The sequence below is a fragment of the Littorina saxatilis genome, linkage group LG11 (genome assembly GCF_037325665.1).
Source record: "Littorina saxatilis isolate snail1 linkage group LG11, US_GU_Lsax_2.0, whole genome shotgun sequence".
In the NCBI taxonomy this organism is placed as follows: Eukaryota; Metazoa; Mollusca; class Gastropoda; order Littorinimorpha; family Littorinidae; genus Littorina; species Littorina saxatilis.
Window position 1 is genome coordinate 30,196,714 of NC_090255.1, and position 18,444 is coordinate 30,215,157.

Below are 18,444 nucleotides of genomic sequence, written 5' to 3' on the forward strand. Positions count from 1 at the left end.
ACACAGTGTACCCCCACACTTTTTTGTGCCAGTCAAAGGGTTGCCATTTCTAGAACGAGGCAGCTCGTTTCCGGAAATGCGGCGCTTTGTTGGAAATCAAATGAGGTTTCGGGAAATCCCGATTCTTCTTCTTCTTCTTTCTTGATATGGACTGGGTTCATCCGAACGTCTGTAGTCTGTAGTCCAGCGATTATTCCAACTCTGCTCCGGATTCTTACTTTGCGCCCAACAATCATCTTCGGAGTAACTCCCCTTTCTTTTTTGACACAGTGACTTCCCTTAGAGCGTCGGCCTATTTGGACACGTGTGTTTGTTTTGCATTTTCAGGGTTCAATTGTTGATTGTTTTTACACAGAATCACCCAACATTTGCTCGCAGAAAATGAGTGCACGCAGACGAACGAGAGGCCCACCTTCCGGCCGTCCTCGTCAAGTTGAGCAGTCTGCTGAATCGGAGAGCGGCGGGGAAGAGGTAATGTTGCACGTTGCAAATGACAAAGACAAGATCTTAGTTTCGTTTGGTTGACATGTCACATGGAGATGCACATGATGCAGTAAGGTCAACCAAGACTTCATCATTATCTCATTATTTTTTTAGAAGCGATTTAATGCAATAATAACGTACGTTTTTGCACTTGATGCTACATGTATGTCAAAATAGAGCATGTATGCAGTTTGGGCACAAGCAATAATATATTACTTCTAAAATCATTTCACATGTGAAAACCACTAGGTTATCATACAGGAGGCATAGAAAGTATGGTAATCTTGAACTTTAGCGTGTTAAATTCATAGCTCATTTATAATTCAGAGGCATTCAAGTCTCCAAATTTGTAGAACCTAGCACTTGTAATCATAACAAGTCATTTTAGATCCCTTTGAAGTTACGGAATGAACTCCGATGAACTGTACGAATGCATTTAGTTTACATGGATCAAAGAAGGAATTATCCGTCGGGAGACAACTCTTTCGTGTAAATGATGTCCCATGGTTGACAACGTACGCCATTTTCTGTGCATTTTCGTCGATTGAACAACCAAATTAATTAATTTTGCTTAAGTTTGGAGCTCAATCCGTCAATTAATTTCACGACAAATGTTCTTTGGCTTGCTTACATGGACTTGTATCAAAAATAAGTAAAGAATGTCACTGGATTCTGAGCTATGAATTTAACATGCTAAAGTTCAAGATTACCGAAAGTATTCATTTAAATTTTATCTTGCAATATATGATACATTGATATGACATTACAGGGTTTAGCCTGGGAGAAAAAGGCAATGGGACATTTGTCCCCCTCAACCAAATTGCGATGGGACATAGTCGAAGGCAAGAAGCACCAAATAGGCCCGTACGCGTTTTGACCAAAGATGCAAAATCGTGCAATATGGTGCCATCTGAGAATTAGCCGCTATATCGTGTTATCTGTGTGTGTATGTGTGTGTGTAATCCAATGTAAAGTGTACATTTGGTGGCGCAGTGGTACGTAATCTCTATGCGCCCTTTGACACACTGAAGGGAATTGTAATGGGACATTTTCAGATTTAATGCGCCAATGGCGCAGGGCGCACTAGTAAATAAAACCCTGCATTTTGAGTGTGAGTGTGAGTCACTGAGTGTGTGTTTTCGTGCATGTGTCACTGTGTGAGTGTTTTCGTGCATATTCGAATAATTGCGTATATTTGGTATGTGTAATAATACGCATGCGTATTACGATATTATTGTGTGTGTGTGTGTGTGTGTGTGTGTGTGTGTGTGTACAAGAATCATTGAATGTGTATGTGTGGTGTTAATGTGCATGCGTGTGTGCTTTGCAACACAGACTGCAGAGCCTGTGAGTGTGAAGAAAAGCCCTCCTGGGCTGTGGAGAACACTGCGTGGCAGCCTCAAGTACATGCTGCTGCTGATCATCGTGCCGCCCTTCATGAACTATGCTGCACTCCAGAAAGAACACCAAGAGCTCCAACCTCCAGGTAAATCAATCAGCATCACAGAGTTTTTATTGATTAACGAGCATCGAGTCATTTAAATGGTTAGCATTGTTGTTTTATTGGTTAACAATAACATGGTCATTTTATTGATTAATGAACAGCGAGTCATGAATGGTTACCATGGTCATTATATTGACCGATAGGCTGCATGTTTCTGCCTGATTCATATGCTCTTGTACTTAAGAGGTGTAAAAGCTAAGGATTTATTTAGAAAATTTTGGACGAATTCGACCTCAAAAGCTCATGGGACATTTGCTTTGCTGTGATTTAATCATTTAGATACCTCTGTAATGATTTGCTCGAAAATACTTTGTACCTATATTTATGGCTGCTAGTGCTAAATAATTTCATGATTTTAAATCAATGAGCGGTTTTCTTTTGCTACTGTCGTGTGTCAGGAGGCCCGACTTCTGTTCGTCTTAATACATGTATTTTATGTAGTCCTGATGGCTACACATTCGTTGGAAGTCAGAAAACTCTTTTGGCTACAACATGACACTCCCTTGTCACTGGACTTGGGTTAAATTGCAACGCGCAAGAGGTGCAAGTTTTTGTTTGTAGGGGCATAACATTGCAACCCCCCGCGGGTTAGGGGGAAGAATTTACCCGATGCTCCCCAGCATGTTGTAAGAGGCGACTAACGGATTCTGTTTTTCCTTTTACCCATGTTAAGTGTTTTTTGTATAGAATATAGTCAATTTTTGTACAGATTTTAGTCAAGCAGTCTGTAAGAAATGTTAAGTCCTTTGTACTGGAAACTTGCATTCTCCCAGTAATTAAGGTCATATATTGTACTACGTTGCAAGCCCCTGGAGCAAAGTTTTCATTAGTGCTTTTGTGAACAAGAAACAATTGACAAGTGGCTCTATCCCATCCCCCCCCCCCCCCCCCCTTTCCCCGTCGTGATATAACCTTCGTGGTTGAAAACGACGTTAAACACCAAATAAAGAAAGAAAGAAATGACATTGCAGGTACAGTGGAACACCCCCCTTAAGACCTTCACAAATCTGAGAAAAGCTGGTCTTAAAAAGGAGGAAGTCTTAGTAAGTAGGTAAATTTACAGCGGTTATGAACGGAACATCTGAGAAATCAAGGTCTTGAAAGGAATGATGTCTTGAATTGGGGGGTCTTTTGTTTGTTCGTTCATGGGCTGAAACTCCCACGGCTTTTACGTGTATGACCGTTTTTACCCCGCCATTTAGGCAGCCATACGCCGCTTTCGGAGGAAGCATGCTGGGTATTTTCGTGTTTCTATAACCCACCAAACTCTGACATGGATTACAGGATCTTTTTCGTGCGCACTTGGTCTTGTGCTTGCGTGTACACACGGGGGTGTTCGGACACCGAGGAGAGTCTGCACACAAAGTTGACTCTGAGAAATAAATCTCTCGCCGAACGTGGGGACGAACTCACGCTGACAGCGGCCAACTGAATACAAATCCAGCGCGCTACCGACTGAGCTACATCCCCGCCCCGGGGGGTCTTAAAAGGGGGTTCCACTGTACATGATTTTGATGGTTATGATGTTTAACGTGATTGTGTTACAGACGGAGAACTGTATGATGTTGGGTGGGGGCGCAAGATGTTCCTCATGTGCAAAGGCAAAGGTCCCCCAACAGGTTGGTGCACTGTTGCCCAGAGGGGGCATGACTCAGACAGTGTGTGTGTACATATATATATAAACCGAGCAACAAAAGAAACGCGAAATAAATCGTCATTGTTTGATTGACAAAATCTCCAACAATTATAGAGTTAGAATTATTAAACCACCAAAGTTTGATGAAGGCATGTTTGACCTTGCTTTTGTGTGATTATTTTGATGCTGTGACTGTTTTAACACACGGGACAAGCAGGTTTAACGTTGAACACATAATGCGCGCTCGCAGCACGTGCAAGTGGAGCAAGAGAAATCTGATGTGTGAGATGTGTTCACTAATGCATTAGCAACCAAAAGAGACCATGGCACGCTTGCTGCCAGTCTCACTTTTGAAACAGCCAGGATGCCAAGATTGGCACCACCAAAATGCCAGGTCGATTTAAAGCTGGGGATGATCCATAAGCGTTGGCATGTGCTTTAAACGTGCATATGACAACAGTCTATGACCTTCAGTTGACATTGGAAGCACTGCAGTTATGCAACGCGGTGGATTTTTTGCATTACCCCAATAAGACAAGATCGCAATTTCCTGCCACAACGTCTTCGAGATCGATTCAATACAGCCACTGACACTCCCAGGAACATCATTGGAAGCCACCAGTGCCCGATCAGTGGTCAGAGAGCGCGATGAAGACTGACTGAGCGAGACCTCCAAAACTTCGTTAACGTTAAACCTGCTTGTTCCGTGTGTTGAAACAGTCGCAGCATCAAAATAATCACACAATAGCTAGGTCAAACATGCCTTCATCAAACTTTTGTGGTTTGATAATTCTAACTCTATAATTTTTTTAGATTTTGCCAATCAAACATTGCAGAATGTTTTCGCGTTTCTTTTGTTGCTCGGTATATGTGACCCTCCACCACGGAATGAGTCGCATGTCACCATTGCATGATTTTCATATTTTTACATTTTCCTAAAGAGTTTTTTATGCTTTATCCAGTGGTGAAAACCGTTTTAGAAAAGAGCGAAAACTGTTTGAGTTACAAGCCTGTGACTAAGGTGACCCTCACACTGTTATCAGACACTCCCCGGACTTTATATTAAGCCTAGCGCAGAACCGCGCAAGGTGACATGCGACTCATTTCGTGGTGGAGGGTCACATATATATGTATGTTTGTTGATGTGCATACATGTTTGTTGATGTGCATGTGTGTCTGTGTTACCGTTAGTTATGCTCTAACATAGCAGAATAGACACATTCCGACAATAACTCAGCAGGTTTGTGTAGGTTGTGAGAGAGGGAACACGCATGTTTCCTTCACACCCCTTGCTAGTGATTGGCCCCTCCAATATTTGTACGAGGTTTTGCCCTTCACACCCCTTGCTAGTGATTGGCCCCTCCAATATTTGTACGAGGTTTTGCCCTTCACACCCCTTGCTAGTGATTGGCCCCTCCAATATTTGTACGAGGTTTTGCCCTTCACACCCCTTGCTAGTGATTGGCCCCTCCAATATTTGTACAAGGTTTTGCCCTTCACACCCCTTGCTAGTGATTGGTCCCTCCAATATTTGTACGAGGTTTTGCCCTTCACACCCCTTGCTAGTGATTGGCCCCTCCAATATTTGTACGAGGTTTTGCCCTTCACACCCCTTGCTAGTGATTGGCCCCTCCAATATTTGTACGAGGTTTTGCCCTTCACACCCCTTGCTAGTGATTGGCCCCTCCAATATTTGTACGAGGTGTTGCCCTTCACACCCCTTGCTAGTGATTGGCCTCTCCAATATTTGTACGAGGTTTTGCCCTTCACACCCCTTGCTAGTGATTGGCCCCTCCAATATTTGTACGAGGTTTTGCCCTTCACACCCCTTGCTAGTGATTGGCCCCTCCAATATTTGTACGAGGTTTTGCCCTTCACACCCCTTGCTAGTGATTGGCCCCTCCAATATTTGTACGAGGTTTTGCCCTTCACACCCCTTGCTAGTGATTGGCCCCTCCAATATTTGTACGAGGTTTTGCCCTTCACACCCCTTGCTAGTGATTGGCCCCTCCAATATTTGTACGAGGTTTTGCCCTTCACACCCCTTGCTAGTGATTGGTCCCTCCAATATTTGTACGAGGTTTTGCCCTTCACACCTCTTGCTAGTGATTGGCCCCTCCAATATTTGTACGAGGTTTTGCCCTTCACACCCCTTGCTAGTGATTGGCCCCTCCAATATTTGTACGAGGTTTTGCAAGGAAAGGTCACTCTTCCACAACCCATACAAACAGAGTTATTTTCAAAAATCGTCTGTCTTTATTTCGAAAATGATGAACTTGTTACTCCCTGTTCCAGTGGTAATGGATGCCCCAACAGGCATGACATCAGATGTGTGGGCCCTGGTTTGGCCAAAGATAGCCAAACACACTCGGGTAGGTATTATTTTATATTATACACTTTTTTCATCAGATGCATTCACACATTTTCAGGTTTTTCCAGGTTTTTGCTTCTCGCCTTTGGTAAACTTTTGCAACACAAACCACATTGGGTTATTTATTGTGATATACTAGAACACTATATTTTTGTTATGTAAGGGGAACAGCTAAGAGATACATTAATTTTAATTGGAATTTTCAGGCAAGATTCAGGCCAGACTTCAGTGATTAATTAATCACTGACGCATTAATGTGACTCATCTTTACACCCCCGGTATAGGGGTGTGTATAGGTTTCACTCGATGTGTTTGTGTTCGCAAGTAGATCTCAAGAATGAACCCACCGATCGTCACCAAACTTGGTGAACAGGTTCTATACATTCCTGAGACGGTCCTTACAAAAATTGGGACCAGTCAAACACACGGTTAGGGAGTTATTGGTGGATTAAAATTATACAAGGCCTGGTATAGACGGACCCCCCCGTTGGTCAAAGGGAAATAACCATTCTCACTGCCACCAACTGAGAAGGTTATTTCCCTTTGACGGGGGTGTAGTTCCTATCGGAGGAATTTCTTGTTTTAATTAGGGTCAAACTTGATTGATTGCACATGGAATTTCTGACAAACCAGTCATCTTGGGAATAATTAACATTTGGTGGTGAAAATAACTCATTGATTTTACGAAGAATGGATCAAGTGACTTTGTGCTGTAACTGTTTTAATCTCTGTCCAGGTTTGCATCTACGACCGAGCAGGGCTTGGGTTCAGTGAGCGTCCCTCTCCACGCAATGCCAGTGCACCTCCTGGTGAGGAAGTGGACTCTGACTTCTCAGAGGACTCTGACTTCTCAGGGCACTCTGACTTCTCAGGGCCTAGAGGACAGCCCTTCACAGCTGAAAGGTTCCGATTCTCTTCTTCTTTCTCTTTGTTCTCTTTTTAATTTGCCCAGCAGTTAGTCTTGATTTGTTTTGTTGTTTATGGACTGTGTGTGTGTGTGTGTTTTGATGTGTGTGTCTGGTGTTATGTTTGTTTCTGTGGATTGTTTTTGTTTCCATACTTTCACAATTACATCCTGAAGAAGGCGGTTTGCCAAAATATTGAAAAATAAAAATCTAACCTGGTTATGTGTGTCCACTTTTGTTTAAATTTGTATTGTTTTTGTTGTAATGAATCGCATTAGTGTTGTCGCTTGTGATGTTTTTTTAAGAAACAGTTTTGGGGGAGAAACAGCGTTACCTGTTTTATTACAATGCTATTTGTTAATTGTGACAACAAGTTGCTTGAAGATATTGGAGAAACACTGTTCAAGTTTTTGACTGTATCATGTTAACCTGTTTGTGAGGGGAAACGAGGGCCTATTTTTCACAAGTGACTGCTAAATAATTGAAGAAACCTAGGTAATGATGATGAAGGGTGATGGTGAAGATGAGAAGGCCGATGATGGTAGCTGTGGGCTGTAGTGATGATGAAGGATGATGGAGACGATGAGAAGGATGGTGGTAGCTGTGGTCTTTTAATGATGATGATGATGAAGATGATAATGATGTTGATGATGATGATTATTATAATGATGATGTTGATGATGATGACAACGAATGTTTCAGCATGGTGGATGACCTGCACCAACTGATAACGAGCAGCAGTCAACAACCCAAGCCATTCATCTTTGTGGGAGCTGAACTCGGAGCTGTGGTGTCACAGTTCTACACACTGCTTTTTGACAGGTATACCTTGGCATTGTTCATGAATTTCATTATGAAGAAAGGTTGCACTTCACATTGGATGGTGATATCAATGTTGTCATGGAATTTTGGAGTAACCTGATTCTTGGCGATTTTGATGTTTTCATGCTTTAGACTAAGTAAATCATTCTCCATGAGAAATATTCTCTTCAATACGATTGAAATTACATGATTTAACATTCTTTTATCTTTCTATCCATACTAGGAACGAATATAAACACTACAGCAGTACCTGCGATGTGTGGACCCTCCCATGAGAGGACACCTCCCTTAAAAGGACACCTTCTCTTGTCCCTTTTTATATTATCTCTACCAAAGTATACCTTGCATGAAAGCAGACCTGTTTACCAGTACAATTTGGGCGTATTTTGTACGCCAAATTATTATCGGTACGCAAATACGCGACACACGCACAAAATACGCCTAAGTTAAAGGCTAGAATACGTTTTCCGGTGTTGGTGTGCTGACTACGGGATGGTAACCATGACAGCGAGTCTTCAGCTGTGGAAACCTTGTTCAGTTGTTGGCACGTGCGATCGTCTGGACAATCGTGGCAAAATGAAGCGGAAAAATTTGCCAGTTTCGGATGACTGTACCAAATCTAAACAGCAGAAGCAGCAGATTTTTTTTGAGAAATATAAGAAAGAGCCAGGAATTGTGGAGTCTACTATGGGAAAAAGTCATGCACGTACACTGCAAGTATTGTAAATCAGATTTCTCCGTTGCCCATGCTGGGAAATATGACATCGAACGACACTGCAGTTCCAAATCTCACCTGGACAAGGTTGCTGCAAAGAAATCCGCTGAAAGCTGCCAAGGAATTATGAAGTTCATTCCCCCAAAGCAAATCCTGCCAGAAGAAAAGGCTGTAGTCCGTGCTGAAGCAATGTTTTCTGAGGTGATTGTAAAAATGAACTTGCCACTGTCAACCGCAGATGATATTTCACGAACTTCATCTTTTCATTATCAATCTGTTTGGAAGACACTGGTTATAATGCTATAAACTGACAGGTAAATAAAATTGTTTTCACCCTGTTGTATTGGAAGGAATTAAATTCTGAAGGTGTTCACAAGACATGCTATTATTACACAAACACGTTTGCACCCACGCGTACATTTTCCCTAGTCCGATATGGCTTTGCTTGCAAAGTACACCAACTTTTTGAACAATACACTCAACTTTTTGGGAAAGTACTCTTGCCTCGGGTTTAGGGTAAACAGGTCTGTGAAAGGCCACCTGTCAAGAAAGGACACCTGTCAAGAAAGGACACCTGTCAAGAAAGGCCACCTGTCATGACAGGCCACCTGCAACGTACGGACACTTTTGGCTGGTCCCAAGGGTGTCCTTTCATCACAGGTACCACTGTATTTTATAATACAAATAATCAGTTTTGTCCTTCTATTTAAAATGAGTTACTCCAAAATTCGACAAGGACGTCAATATACTGCTTCATAGCACAGCCAGCACTGTTATCTGGCATAGAAAAGTCAAAGGCATACTTTTGCTTGATTTCAGCAATGTGCTTGGGCTGGTTCTGCTGAACCCTCTGCCGGAAACTTTGTTTGAGAGTGATCAGCAGCACTGGTCACAGTATTGGTAAGTGTGTGTCCGTTGAATGATACAAGTTACAACCAATACTCTTTATTTTGAAAAGTCACAACAAAATTCTTTGAAAAAGGTAATATCAGACACACCACCACAGTCTGTAACCTGGACCCCTTCCTCTCTTCTCCAATTTGGAAATGTTCAAAAAAATTATGTTTTGATTTAAAACTTTCTGCTTTAAAGAGTGAACAACAAAACACAAGAATGGATGGTGTTTGTCTCTGAGCCATGTTACCTGTTTTGTATAGCAAGTCCAGCAAATGAGTTACATGTAACCTTATCAAAAAGCAGAAATGTTGTAAAAGGCTGATAAAAGTACAGTGGAACCACCCCCCCCCCCCCCCCCCCCCCAATTTAAGACCCCCTCCCTTTTAAGACAAACCGACACGGTTGGCCTAGTGGTAAGGCGTCCGCCCCGTGATCGGGAGGTCGTGGGTTCGAACCCCGGCCGGGTCATACCTAAGACTTTAAAATTGGCAATCTAGTGGCTGCTCCGCCTGGCGTCTGGCATTATGGGGTTAGTGCTAGGACTGGTTGGTCCGGTGTCAGAATAATGTGACTGGGTGAGACATGAAGCCTGTGCTGCGACTTCTGTCTTGTGTGTGGCGCACGTTATATGTCAAAGCAGCACCGCCCTGATATGGCCCTTCGTGGTCGGCTGGGCGTAAAGCAAAAAAAAAAAAAAAAAGCAAACCTTTTAAGACCTTGTTTTCTCAGACTTTCGGTTCATAACCTCTGTAAATGTACCCCTGTTTTAAGACTCCCCTCATTTCTAAGACCCGATTTTCTCAAATTTTTGGAGGTCCTTAAAAGGGGGGATTCCGCTGTACTGACAAGTTACATTTGTTGCAACTTTCACAGAGAAGTATCTGCTTCATTGCCTATGACGTTTTCCGTTGACAGGTTTGGACAGTTGGTGCCGACCTATCAGTCTCTTCAGCTGGGGGCAGCATTGGGCCTGACCAGGGTGGGATTACTACTGGGGGTCCTCAAACAGCCGTTAACAGCCGCACCCCTTAACGAGACAGTCGTTAACAGACAGGTAATGTAATTTTCTACGCAAGGCTCTACCAATTGTGGAACACACCTGTTCATTTTTGGAACAAAATATATTCTTACTCGAAAAGTAATATATCCATCAGAAGTTGTGAAAGAAACAACTGAAAGTCAGCAGAGACTCTCTTCTGAGATTTGTTAAAAATCTCTTAGCAGAGCAAAAGAGAGAGAGAAAGAAGTGTCCCTTCACAGACAGCCCTATTGGGGAAATCAGACCCTCCTCAGACGGGACCAAGATTTCAAAGAGAAGCTAACGGCCAGAGGGGAGAGCGTATCAACAGAGAAATCAAGTCCAGAGGAGGACCATTGTTTTACTACCGAGACCAGACACGTGTTTGGACACTAATGTGTCTCATCAGTGGTCTGGTAGAGATGGCGAGAGTTGTTTATTTTTTTATTTTATGCAATTTATATCGCGCACATATCTCAACCAGGGATTCAAGGCGCAGGGATTTATTTATGCCGTGTGAGATGGAATTTTTTACACAATATATCACGCATTCACCGCATTCACATCGGCCAGCAAACCTCAAGCCTATTAGGGCGAGCATTCACCTTTCACGGCCTATTATTCCAAGTCACACGGGTATTTGGTAGACATTTTTATCTATGCCTATACAATTTTGCCAGGAAAGACCCTTTTGTCAATCGTGGGATCTTTAACGTGCACACCCCAATGTAGTGTACACGAAGGGACCTCGGTTTTTCGTCTCATCCGAAAGACTAGCACTTGAACCCACCACCTAGGTTAGGAAAGGGGGGAGAAAATTGCTAACGCCCTGACCCAGGGTCGAACTCGCAATCTCTCGCTTCTGAGGCAAGTGCGTTTAACACTCGGCCACCCAGTTGTCAACCCATGGTGTCCAATTAAGAAGCAAGCCACTCTCTGAGTAATGTGTAATATGCACATTAATGCTATAGTGATGCACACAGAGTGCATGATGTGTTTCTTGTAGTTGTGGGGCACTTAACTGACCTATTGCTTTTGCTGTGTACTTTATTTTTTATTAGTAGTGAATTATCTCTGACATCAGTTATACTTTCTGTATTTTAGCGTAGGAAGCTGGGATTTAGAACTGGATTTTCTTTGATTTACAATATGTAAGTTATACAGATATATTTTGTTACTTGCAGAAATACCTCTTGTGCCAACCAAGGCATCTAAGCTCAGTGGTGGATGAGCATTTTTTCATCAATGAAACTTTTTCTCAAATGGGGTATGTATTACAGTTGAGTTGTAACATGTTCATATTCAGAATCTCAAACAGAATGAGGCAGAGCGATGTTAAGATATCAAATAACCAAAGGGAAGTAATCGCTCTTAATGCATACGACATGTGATGTTCATATTCAACAACTCAGTGTGTGCGTATGTATGTGTATGCATGCACATGTATTTGTGTTTGTCTGTCTGTGTCTTTCTTTGTGTGTGTGTGTGTCTCTTTCTGTGGGTGCCTATGTCTTTCTTTGCGTCAGTGTTTGTCAGAAAACCTGTCTGCCTGACTATACCTGTATGTTGTACATGTACTGAGCATTTCAGCCGGAGTTTTGTATCAGTTGGCTCTAACCTTGACACACCCAACTTATAACTAACCAGTGAATCTTTACGTCCCCACAGGCCTTTATAAACCTATTGGGGCCATTTACTGGTGATGTGCTAAAGACCTGTCATATAACTGGAGATTCACATCAGACAGACTCCTGCATCCCCCATTCTAACTTATTTAAAGGCTGCCCTTTTCGTCCCGTTCATTAATTAATTCCTATTGTTTACATGTTATAAAACTGTACCTAAGGGGATATAATAACAATTAGCAGTACTGCTTTCGAACACAGAAAAAATTATTTCAGTATTGCAAAGTGGTTTCGATAGTGTCAAATGTGAACAAAACAGTCTCAAAGTGAAAGTGGATGTTTCCGGGAAATTGCGAAGTTAACAAGAATACAGAAAAGCGCACTTTCCTGCTTAGCACAATACGCTACCGCGCTAATCTGGCGTGTCAATATCACTACGTTTTGCACGTGGAAGGTGAGCGATTTCCTTCAAGCGGGGATTGGCGACGCTGCACTGTCTGTGTTGACGGTCTAAAAATAGCCCAAGTCCTGGAGAACATACCAATAAAGAATTAATTATTTCTCGTAATTGGTAAGGACTTCAAAGCTAAAACTTTGCAGGAAGCTTAATTTATACATCCCCGCAACGATGGGAAAAGCCCTGGAAGTAATTAAATAGGACAATGTCAGCCTTTAACCTATTTAAGACCTTCAAAAATCGGAGAAAATCCGGTTGATGAGCAGAAAATCAAAAAAATCAAGGACTTTAAATTGAGTGGTCTCCAAAGGGGCGTTCCACTGTATTCTTTTTCTGTGTTGCTTGGCTGTTTTTTTTTTTTTTTTATTTTTTTATTTTTTTTATAATTGTGTAATTAGTTGGCCTTGGGTGCACTTGTAAGAATAAAACTGAGAAAGATAAATGATCTTGAAGTGGAGAACCATTTGTTTTTTTCACTGCAATGGTGATTGGTTTCAGAACTGTGCGCATGCTGAGATCTCTGCCGTCCAACGTGTCAGTGACCGTGATGACAGGGAATTACTACGATGAACAGCTGCCCAGCTCACTCAACAAGGTTGGTGTGTGTATGGGTGTGAGTGTGAGAGTGAGTGAGTCAGTCAGTGAGTGAGTGAGTGAGTGAATGAGTGAGTGAGTGAGTGAGTGAGTGAGTGAGTGAGTGAGTGAGTGTGAGTGAGTGAGTGTGTGTGTGTGTGTGTGTGTGTGTGTGTGTGCGCGCGCGCGTGCGAGAGAGAGAGAATGATGGATGGGGGAAGGGAGAGGGTGCAGTATACAGCTTTCTGTGTGTGTGAATGCGAGGTGTAAATTCCATGTTCAGAAGCAATGGATCTTTTGAAATATCTTTTGAAATCGAATTGGGGGAGGGGGATTGGAGGGAGGCAAGTAACTTTCACATTCAGAAGCAATAAGACATCTTTTGAAATACAGAGAGTTGTAGCCATTTAGTTTCTTCTGATCGGCTGAGGAAACAACATGAAACAGTGGTACCTATAATGTAAGGATACCCTTAGAATCAGCTCCAAAATGTTGGGTTACACACGCATCATGTCGACAGGTCTCTGATGAGATAATAAAGTTGTGTCATATGTTTTGTGTGGGCGGGGACGTAGCTCAGTCGGTAGCGCGCTGGATTTGTATCCAGTTGGCCGCTGTCAGCGTGAGTTCGTCCCCACGTTCGGCGAGAGATTTATTTCTCAGAGTCAACTTTGTGTGCAGACTCTCCTCGGTGTCCGAACACCCCCGTGTGTACACGCAAGCACAAGACCAAGTGCGCACGAAAAAGATCCTGTAATCCATGTCAGAGTTCGGTGGGTTATAGAAACACGAAAATACCCAGCATGCTTCCTCCGAAAACGGCGTATGGCTGCCTAAATGGCGGGGTAAAAAACGGTCATACACGTAAAATTCCACTCGTGCAAAAAACACGAGTGTACGTGGGAGTTTCAGCCCACGAACGAAGAAGAAGAAGAAGAAGATATGTTTTGTGTCCTCTGACAACAGGTCTAATTTGATATTTTTGTCATGGTTTTCTATATGAAGCCGATCGAGACAAGGTGTCTGTTTTAGGAAGAGGTCTTAATTTTGCATTTACAGGTACAACAATATCTTGTCGATCTTGTGCATTGAATTTTGATGTGGTTTGCAGGCGTGGGCTAAAGCACAGCAAGACTTGATCACGCGGAGTTTCCCTAAGGCTCAGCATATCGTGGTCAACGGGGCGGATCGTAACATGCCTCTGACCGCACCTGACGCTGTGGTGGAGCAAGTATTGAAGATTGTCCGGCACTGGAGACTGAAGCAGGCACCTTCTGCACCGAAATAGTGTCTGTTGTGTGTGTGAGTGTGTTTGAGAGAGAGAGAGAGAGAGAGAGAGAGAGAGAGAGAGAGAGAGAGAGAGAGAGAGAGAGAGAGAGAGAGAGAGAGAGAGAGAGAGAGAGAGAGAGAGAGAGAGAGAGAGAGAGAGAGAGAGAGAGAGAGAGAGAGAGAGAGAGAGAGAGAGAGAGAGAGAGAGAGAGAGAGAGTAGTCTGTCTGTCTGTCTGTGCATATCTGTCTGTGTACACTGTGTCTATTGTGTGTGATGCGTAGAAATGTGTGTGAGAAGAGAAATTGGAGCAAGTGGGTGGGGGGTGGGTAGGGGTAGGGGTGGTTGGGACGGACCTGAATGTTTGTTGAATCACTGTTTTAGTGAGTGTGTGAAGAGGAGTAGAATTTGTGGAGTGAGAAATCATGAAGTGCAATGTGTGAGTGCGTTTGAGAGAGAGGGGGAGAGTATTTCTGTCTGTCTGTGCACATCTGTCACGTCAGTGTGCATGGTGTGAGATGTGTGTTCGTATGAAAAGAGAGAGATAGGGAGAATGAAGTCCATGTGTGCAGCATCGCACTGCTTGTTTGAGCAACAGCAGGCAAGAACCAATTGTGCTGCTAGATAGGCTTGTTTGTCTACTTGTCTTGAATGTATTAAAGCGAAAATGAGTTGCACAAAGCACTTAATTACCTGTGCTTGTTCAATTTTTAAATTTTTATTTATTACATGCTGTGTGAATTGATGTCTGCATTTTGCCACCATGAAAATAAAATTCAGATTCTTTTGTAAACTGTTTTCTTTGCTTAGTCAGTTTGTGTGTGTGTGTGTGTGTGTGTGTGTGTGTGTGTGTGTGTGTGTGATTCTCAACTCGAAGAAAGCCAACAGTTTTTTGTACACACTTGAAACGCTATTCACGAAGACACTACCCCAACCTATTTACCCTATGGCCCATTAACTTTAACACATGAAATGGACACACACGCGCAAACACATCTGCGCCCAGAGACGAAGTAGATAAACAGAAATAAGATAGACAGGTAGAAGGGGGATAACTATGAAAACACATTCAACACAAAGCTATTTCGGGGAAAGACGCTTTGTGTCTGAATTGTTTTAGTCGGGTAGCTGAGTTCAGAAAAGTGCAACATGCTAAACGTTGAGGGTTACAAGCATCCACCTGGTCTCAATGGAGAGTCTGGACGTGGAGTAATGTAGTCTAGGTAGGTGGACATTCTGAATTTGGTTTGTTTGGCCGCCATGACACTTTTCAAAATGGCCGCCTGAAAATCTTATGCGGGCCATATCTCACGTGTTATATGGACTAAAGTGACAAACTAAAGGGCTATATATATGTATTTTGACATGAAAAATTCACATGTGCAAGAATAAACATGATCTAAGTAGGTGGACATTCTGAATTTGGTTTGTTTGGCCGCCATGACACTTTTCAAAATGGCCGCCTGAAAATCTTATGCGGGCCTTATCTCACGTGTTATATGGACTAAAGTGACAAACTAAAGGGCTATATATGTATTTTGACATGAAGAATTCAAATATGCAAGAATAAACATGATCTAAGTAGTGCATTGTATGATTACTTCGAAACATATGTCAGATCGCAGATGATCAAGCGATGGAACACGTCAACAAAACTGGAAAAGTCGCTGGAGGACTTGTTGGCATTACAAAAACAGACACAGCCAGGGACAGGTGGTCTCTGACACTCCGCGCAAGGTCTCAGCTGGCTAAGGACACTCAGGCCATGTTTGGCCTGTCTAGTGCTGCTGATGAAGATGACGAGCACGACTGTGCACACAAGGACTTCGGGAAAAAGAGGTTGAAACAGGATCAAGATGATCTACAGAAACTCATCAACTTGTTTCAGACATTCAACCCCTTTGCTCACCCATCACCAGACCTGATTTCACTCACAACTTGTGACGTTGCCAGTGATGTTGTGAAACATGACTTGCTAACAGCAGAGGAAACAGGAAAGGAAGTCATCTCAGAGTTTGTGCAGAAAAGATTTGTCCTGAAAGAGACTCTTTTCCATGACAGAATCAAAACCAAGAAACTCTGCACCTTGGAGAGCATGTACACACTTGAAGTCAACACTGGAAAGGAGAAAACTGTTGCCCTCAAAGCCGACAGGGACTTGTTCAGACGTGTGATAACAGCTATGGAAGCAGGACGGGATGTTGACATCAACAAGATGTTGGAACAAGAGCTTTGTGGAGTGCCTCTCTCGCTAGCAACTGCTGACTGCAGATTGCGGCTGCCAAGACCGTCGCGATATAACCTTGAATGGTTGAAAACGACGTTAAACACCAAATAAAGAAAGAAAGAAAGAAAGACTGCCAAGAAACAAAGCTGATCTGGCCAAAATACTTCAGCAAAATTTGCCACAGAATGCTGCTCCAGCTCCAAGCACAACCTGCCCCATAGTTGATGGGATGGCGATGATACAAGTCTTGGGGAATCGGATGGGAGCAAAGACTTTAGGAGAGTGGAGTGACAATGTTGCAGAACACGTTGACAAGTACTTCTCACACTCCAGCACCAGAGTTGACTTGGTCTTTGACAGGTACATCAAACAAACAATCAAATCGACGACTCGAGGCAAGAGAACGGACGGCAAGAAAGGGATAAGAAGGAATGTACTGTCACGCACTCGAGCTCTAGGCAAATGGGACAGATTCATACTATTGGAGGAGAACAAGGCCAGCTTGGCCAACTTCCTTTGCGAAAAGCTGGCAAAGAATTTCAGGAATGAGCCTGGAAAAGAGCTGGTGCTGAGCGGTGGCTTTTCTGATGCCGAAAAGGTCTGGTCGTCATCTGACAGAGATGTCACACATCTGTCATCTGCTGAGCATGAAGAGGCAGATACCAGAATGCTTCTTCATGCCAAAGAAGCAAGAGAACAAGGATATCCACAAGTAGTCATCGTCAGCCGTGACACTGATGTTCTTGTTCTACTTGTCGCTCACCAACCACAGCTCAGTATCTTTGTGTGGATGCAAACAGGAACACCCCGGAAGAAGCACTTTGTGCATGTGCATCAAATTAACATCACTGACCAACAAAGAGAATAATTGCTGGCATTCCATGCAATCACAGGTTCTGACAGCACCAGCCAGTTTGCTGGCATTGGGAAGAAATCTGCATGGAATGTTTTCCTCGACAATCCCCATCTTCTCCAAAGACTTGGCATGGAAGACTTTCCTGATTAGGAAGTGCTCATGGATGCAGAATCATTTGTCTGCAAACTCTACAACCCGAACACCCAGCACACGTCCACACAGCCGCTGCGATGCGACGTTTTCCACAGCGTGAAGAAAACGCTTGAGAACTTCCCCCCCACACAAGATGCTTTGAACCTACACATCAAGAGATCTCACTACCAGGCACTTGTGTGGAGGCGGGCTCTGGAAACTAAGCCACACCTACCGGCTGTTGTCAACAGTGGATGGAAGCTGGTCACGAAGGAGACTGGCGACGTGATTGAGCCCATCCTGCTGAGTCGTGCACCCACAACTGACACAAGACAACGTTTTCTCGAGCTCATAGATTGTGGCTGCACATCTTGTGCTACAAGACGCTGCAGATGTTGGTCCAGTGGACAGGGATGCACAAGAGCATGCCGATGCAAAGACTGCAGAAACCCACACACTTTGGCAGGGCTACGCAACTAAGCCTTGAAATACCACTTTGTGCCTGAGAAACTATTGTTCTGTTTCCATGGAGGCATGTAGCCTGTCATACTCAGTGATCCAGAAGCGACAGATCGTTTCTTATAATGTTACATACCCATTATTGTGCCATCATTACATGTTCATTGCTAAAAAGGGAAGACCTAACGAGTGTAATGCATAAACGTTTGTGCATCATGTTGTACTATGGTATTTGACATTGTTCTTGTGTATTGAAGAGTCAGAGTTGTTGTGTACTGAAAGTGCGTAATTAGCATGATAATTATGCTATATAGTAACATTGGTGTTTCAGAAGTATTACAATTTTCAGTTTATATCATCACCCAATGTTTATATTTTCTTGTCATCATTGATTTCAATTTGTTGTTCTCCAAAGCAATATGGAGTAAACTCTTTGGACGCTGATATGGCATTGTCTAAGATAGCAAATTCAGAAAGATAATACTTACTAAATTCG

At 43.0% G+C, this 18,444-nt stretch overlaps 1 protein-coding gene across 1 annotated transcript; it reads left to right on the plus strand.

The window, feature by feature from the left end:
- The first annotated feature begins 263 nt into the window (after positions 1-263).
- Positions 264-15,061, plus strand: LOC138980231 (uncharacterized). Its single transcript, XM_070353073.1, has 11 exons — positions 264-471; positions 1,819-1,969; positions 3,535-3,606; positions 5,919-5,995; positions 6,731-6,897; positions 7,602-7,721; positions 9,256-9,336; positions 10,249-10,387; positions 11,536-11,618; positions 12,932-13,028; positions 14,118-15,061. The coding sequence occupies exons 1-11, from the start codon at positions 382-384 to the stop codon at positions 14,292-14,294; spliced, it is 1,254 nt and encodes a 417-aa protein (XP_070209174.1). The 5' UTR covers positions 264-381; the 3' UTR covers positions 14,295-15,061.
- Positions 15,062-18,444: the final 3,383 nt, after the last annotated feature.

What these genes read in the sequence shown, in the direction of transcription:
- LOC138980231 (XM_070353073.1), top strand. Translation starts at nt 382, where the DNA reads ATGAGTGCACGCAGACGAACGAGAGGCCCACCTTCCGGCCGTCCTCGT. An exon ending in CGGAGAGCGGCGGGGAAGAG is followed by an intron (nt 472 to 1,818) that starts GTAATGTTGCAC and finishes TTTGCAACACAG; the next exon opens with ACTGCAGAGCCTGTGAGTGT. An exon ending in CAGCCCTTCACAGCTGAAAG is followed by an intron (nt 6,898 to 7,601) that starts GTTCCGATTCTC and finishes CGAATGTTTCAG; the next exon opens with CATGGTGGATGACCTGCACC.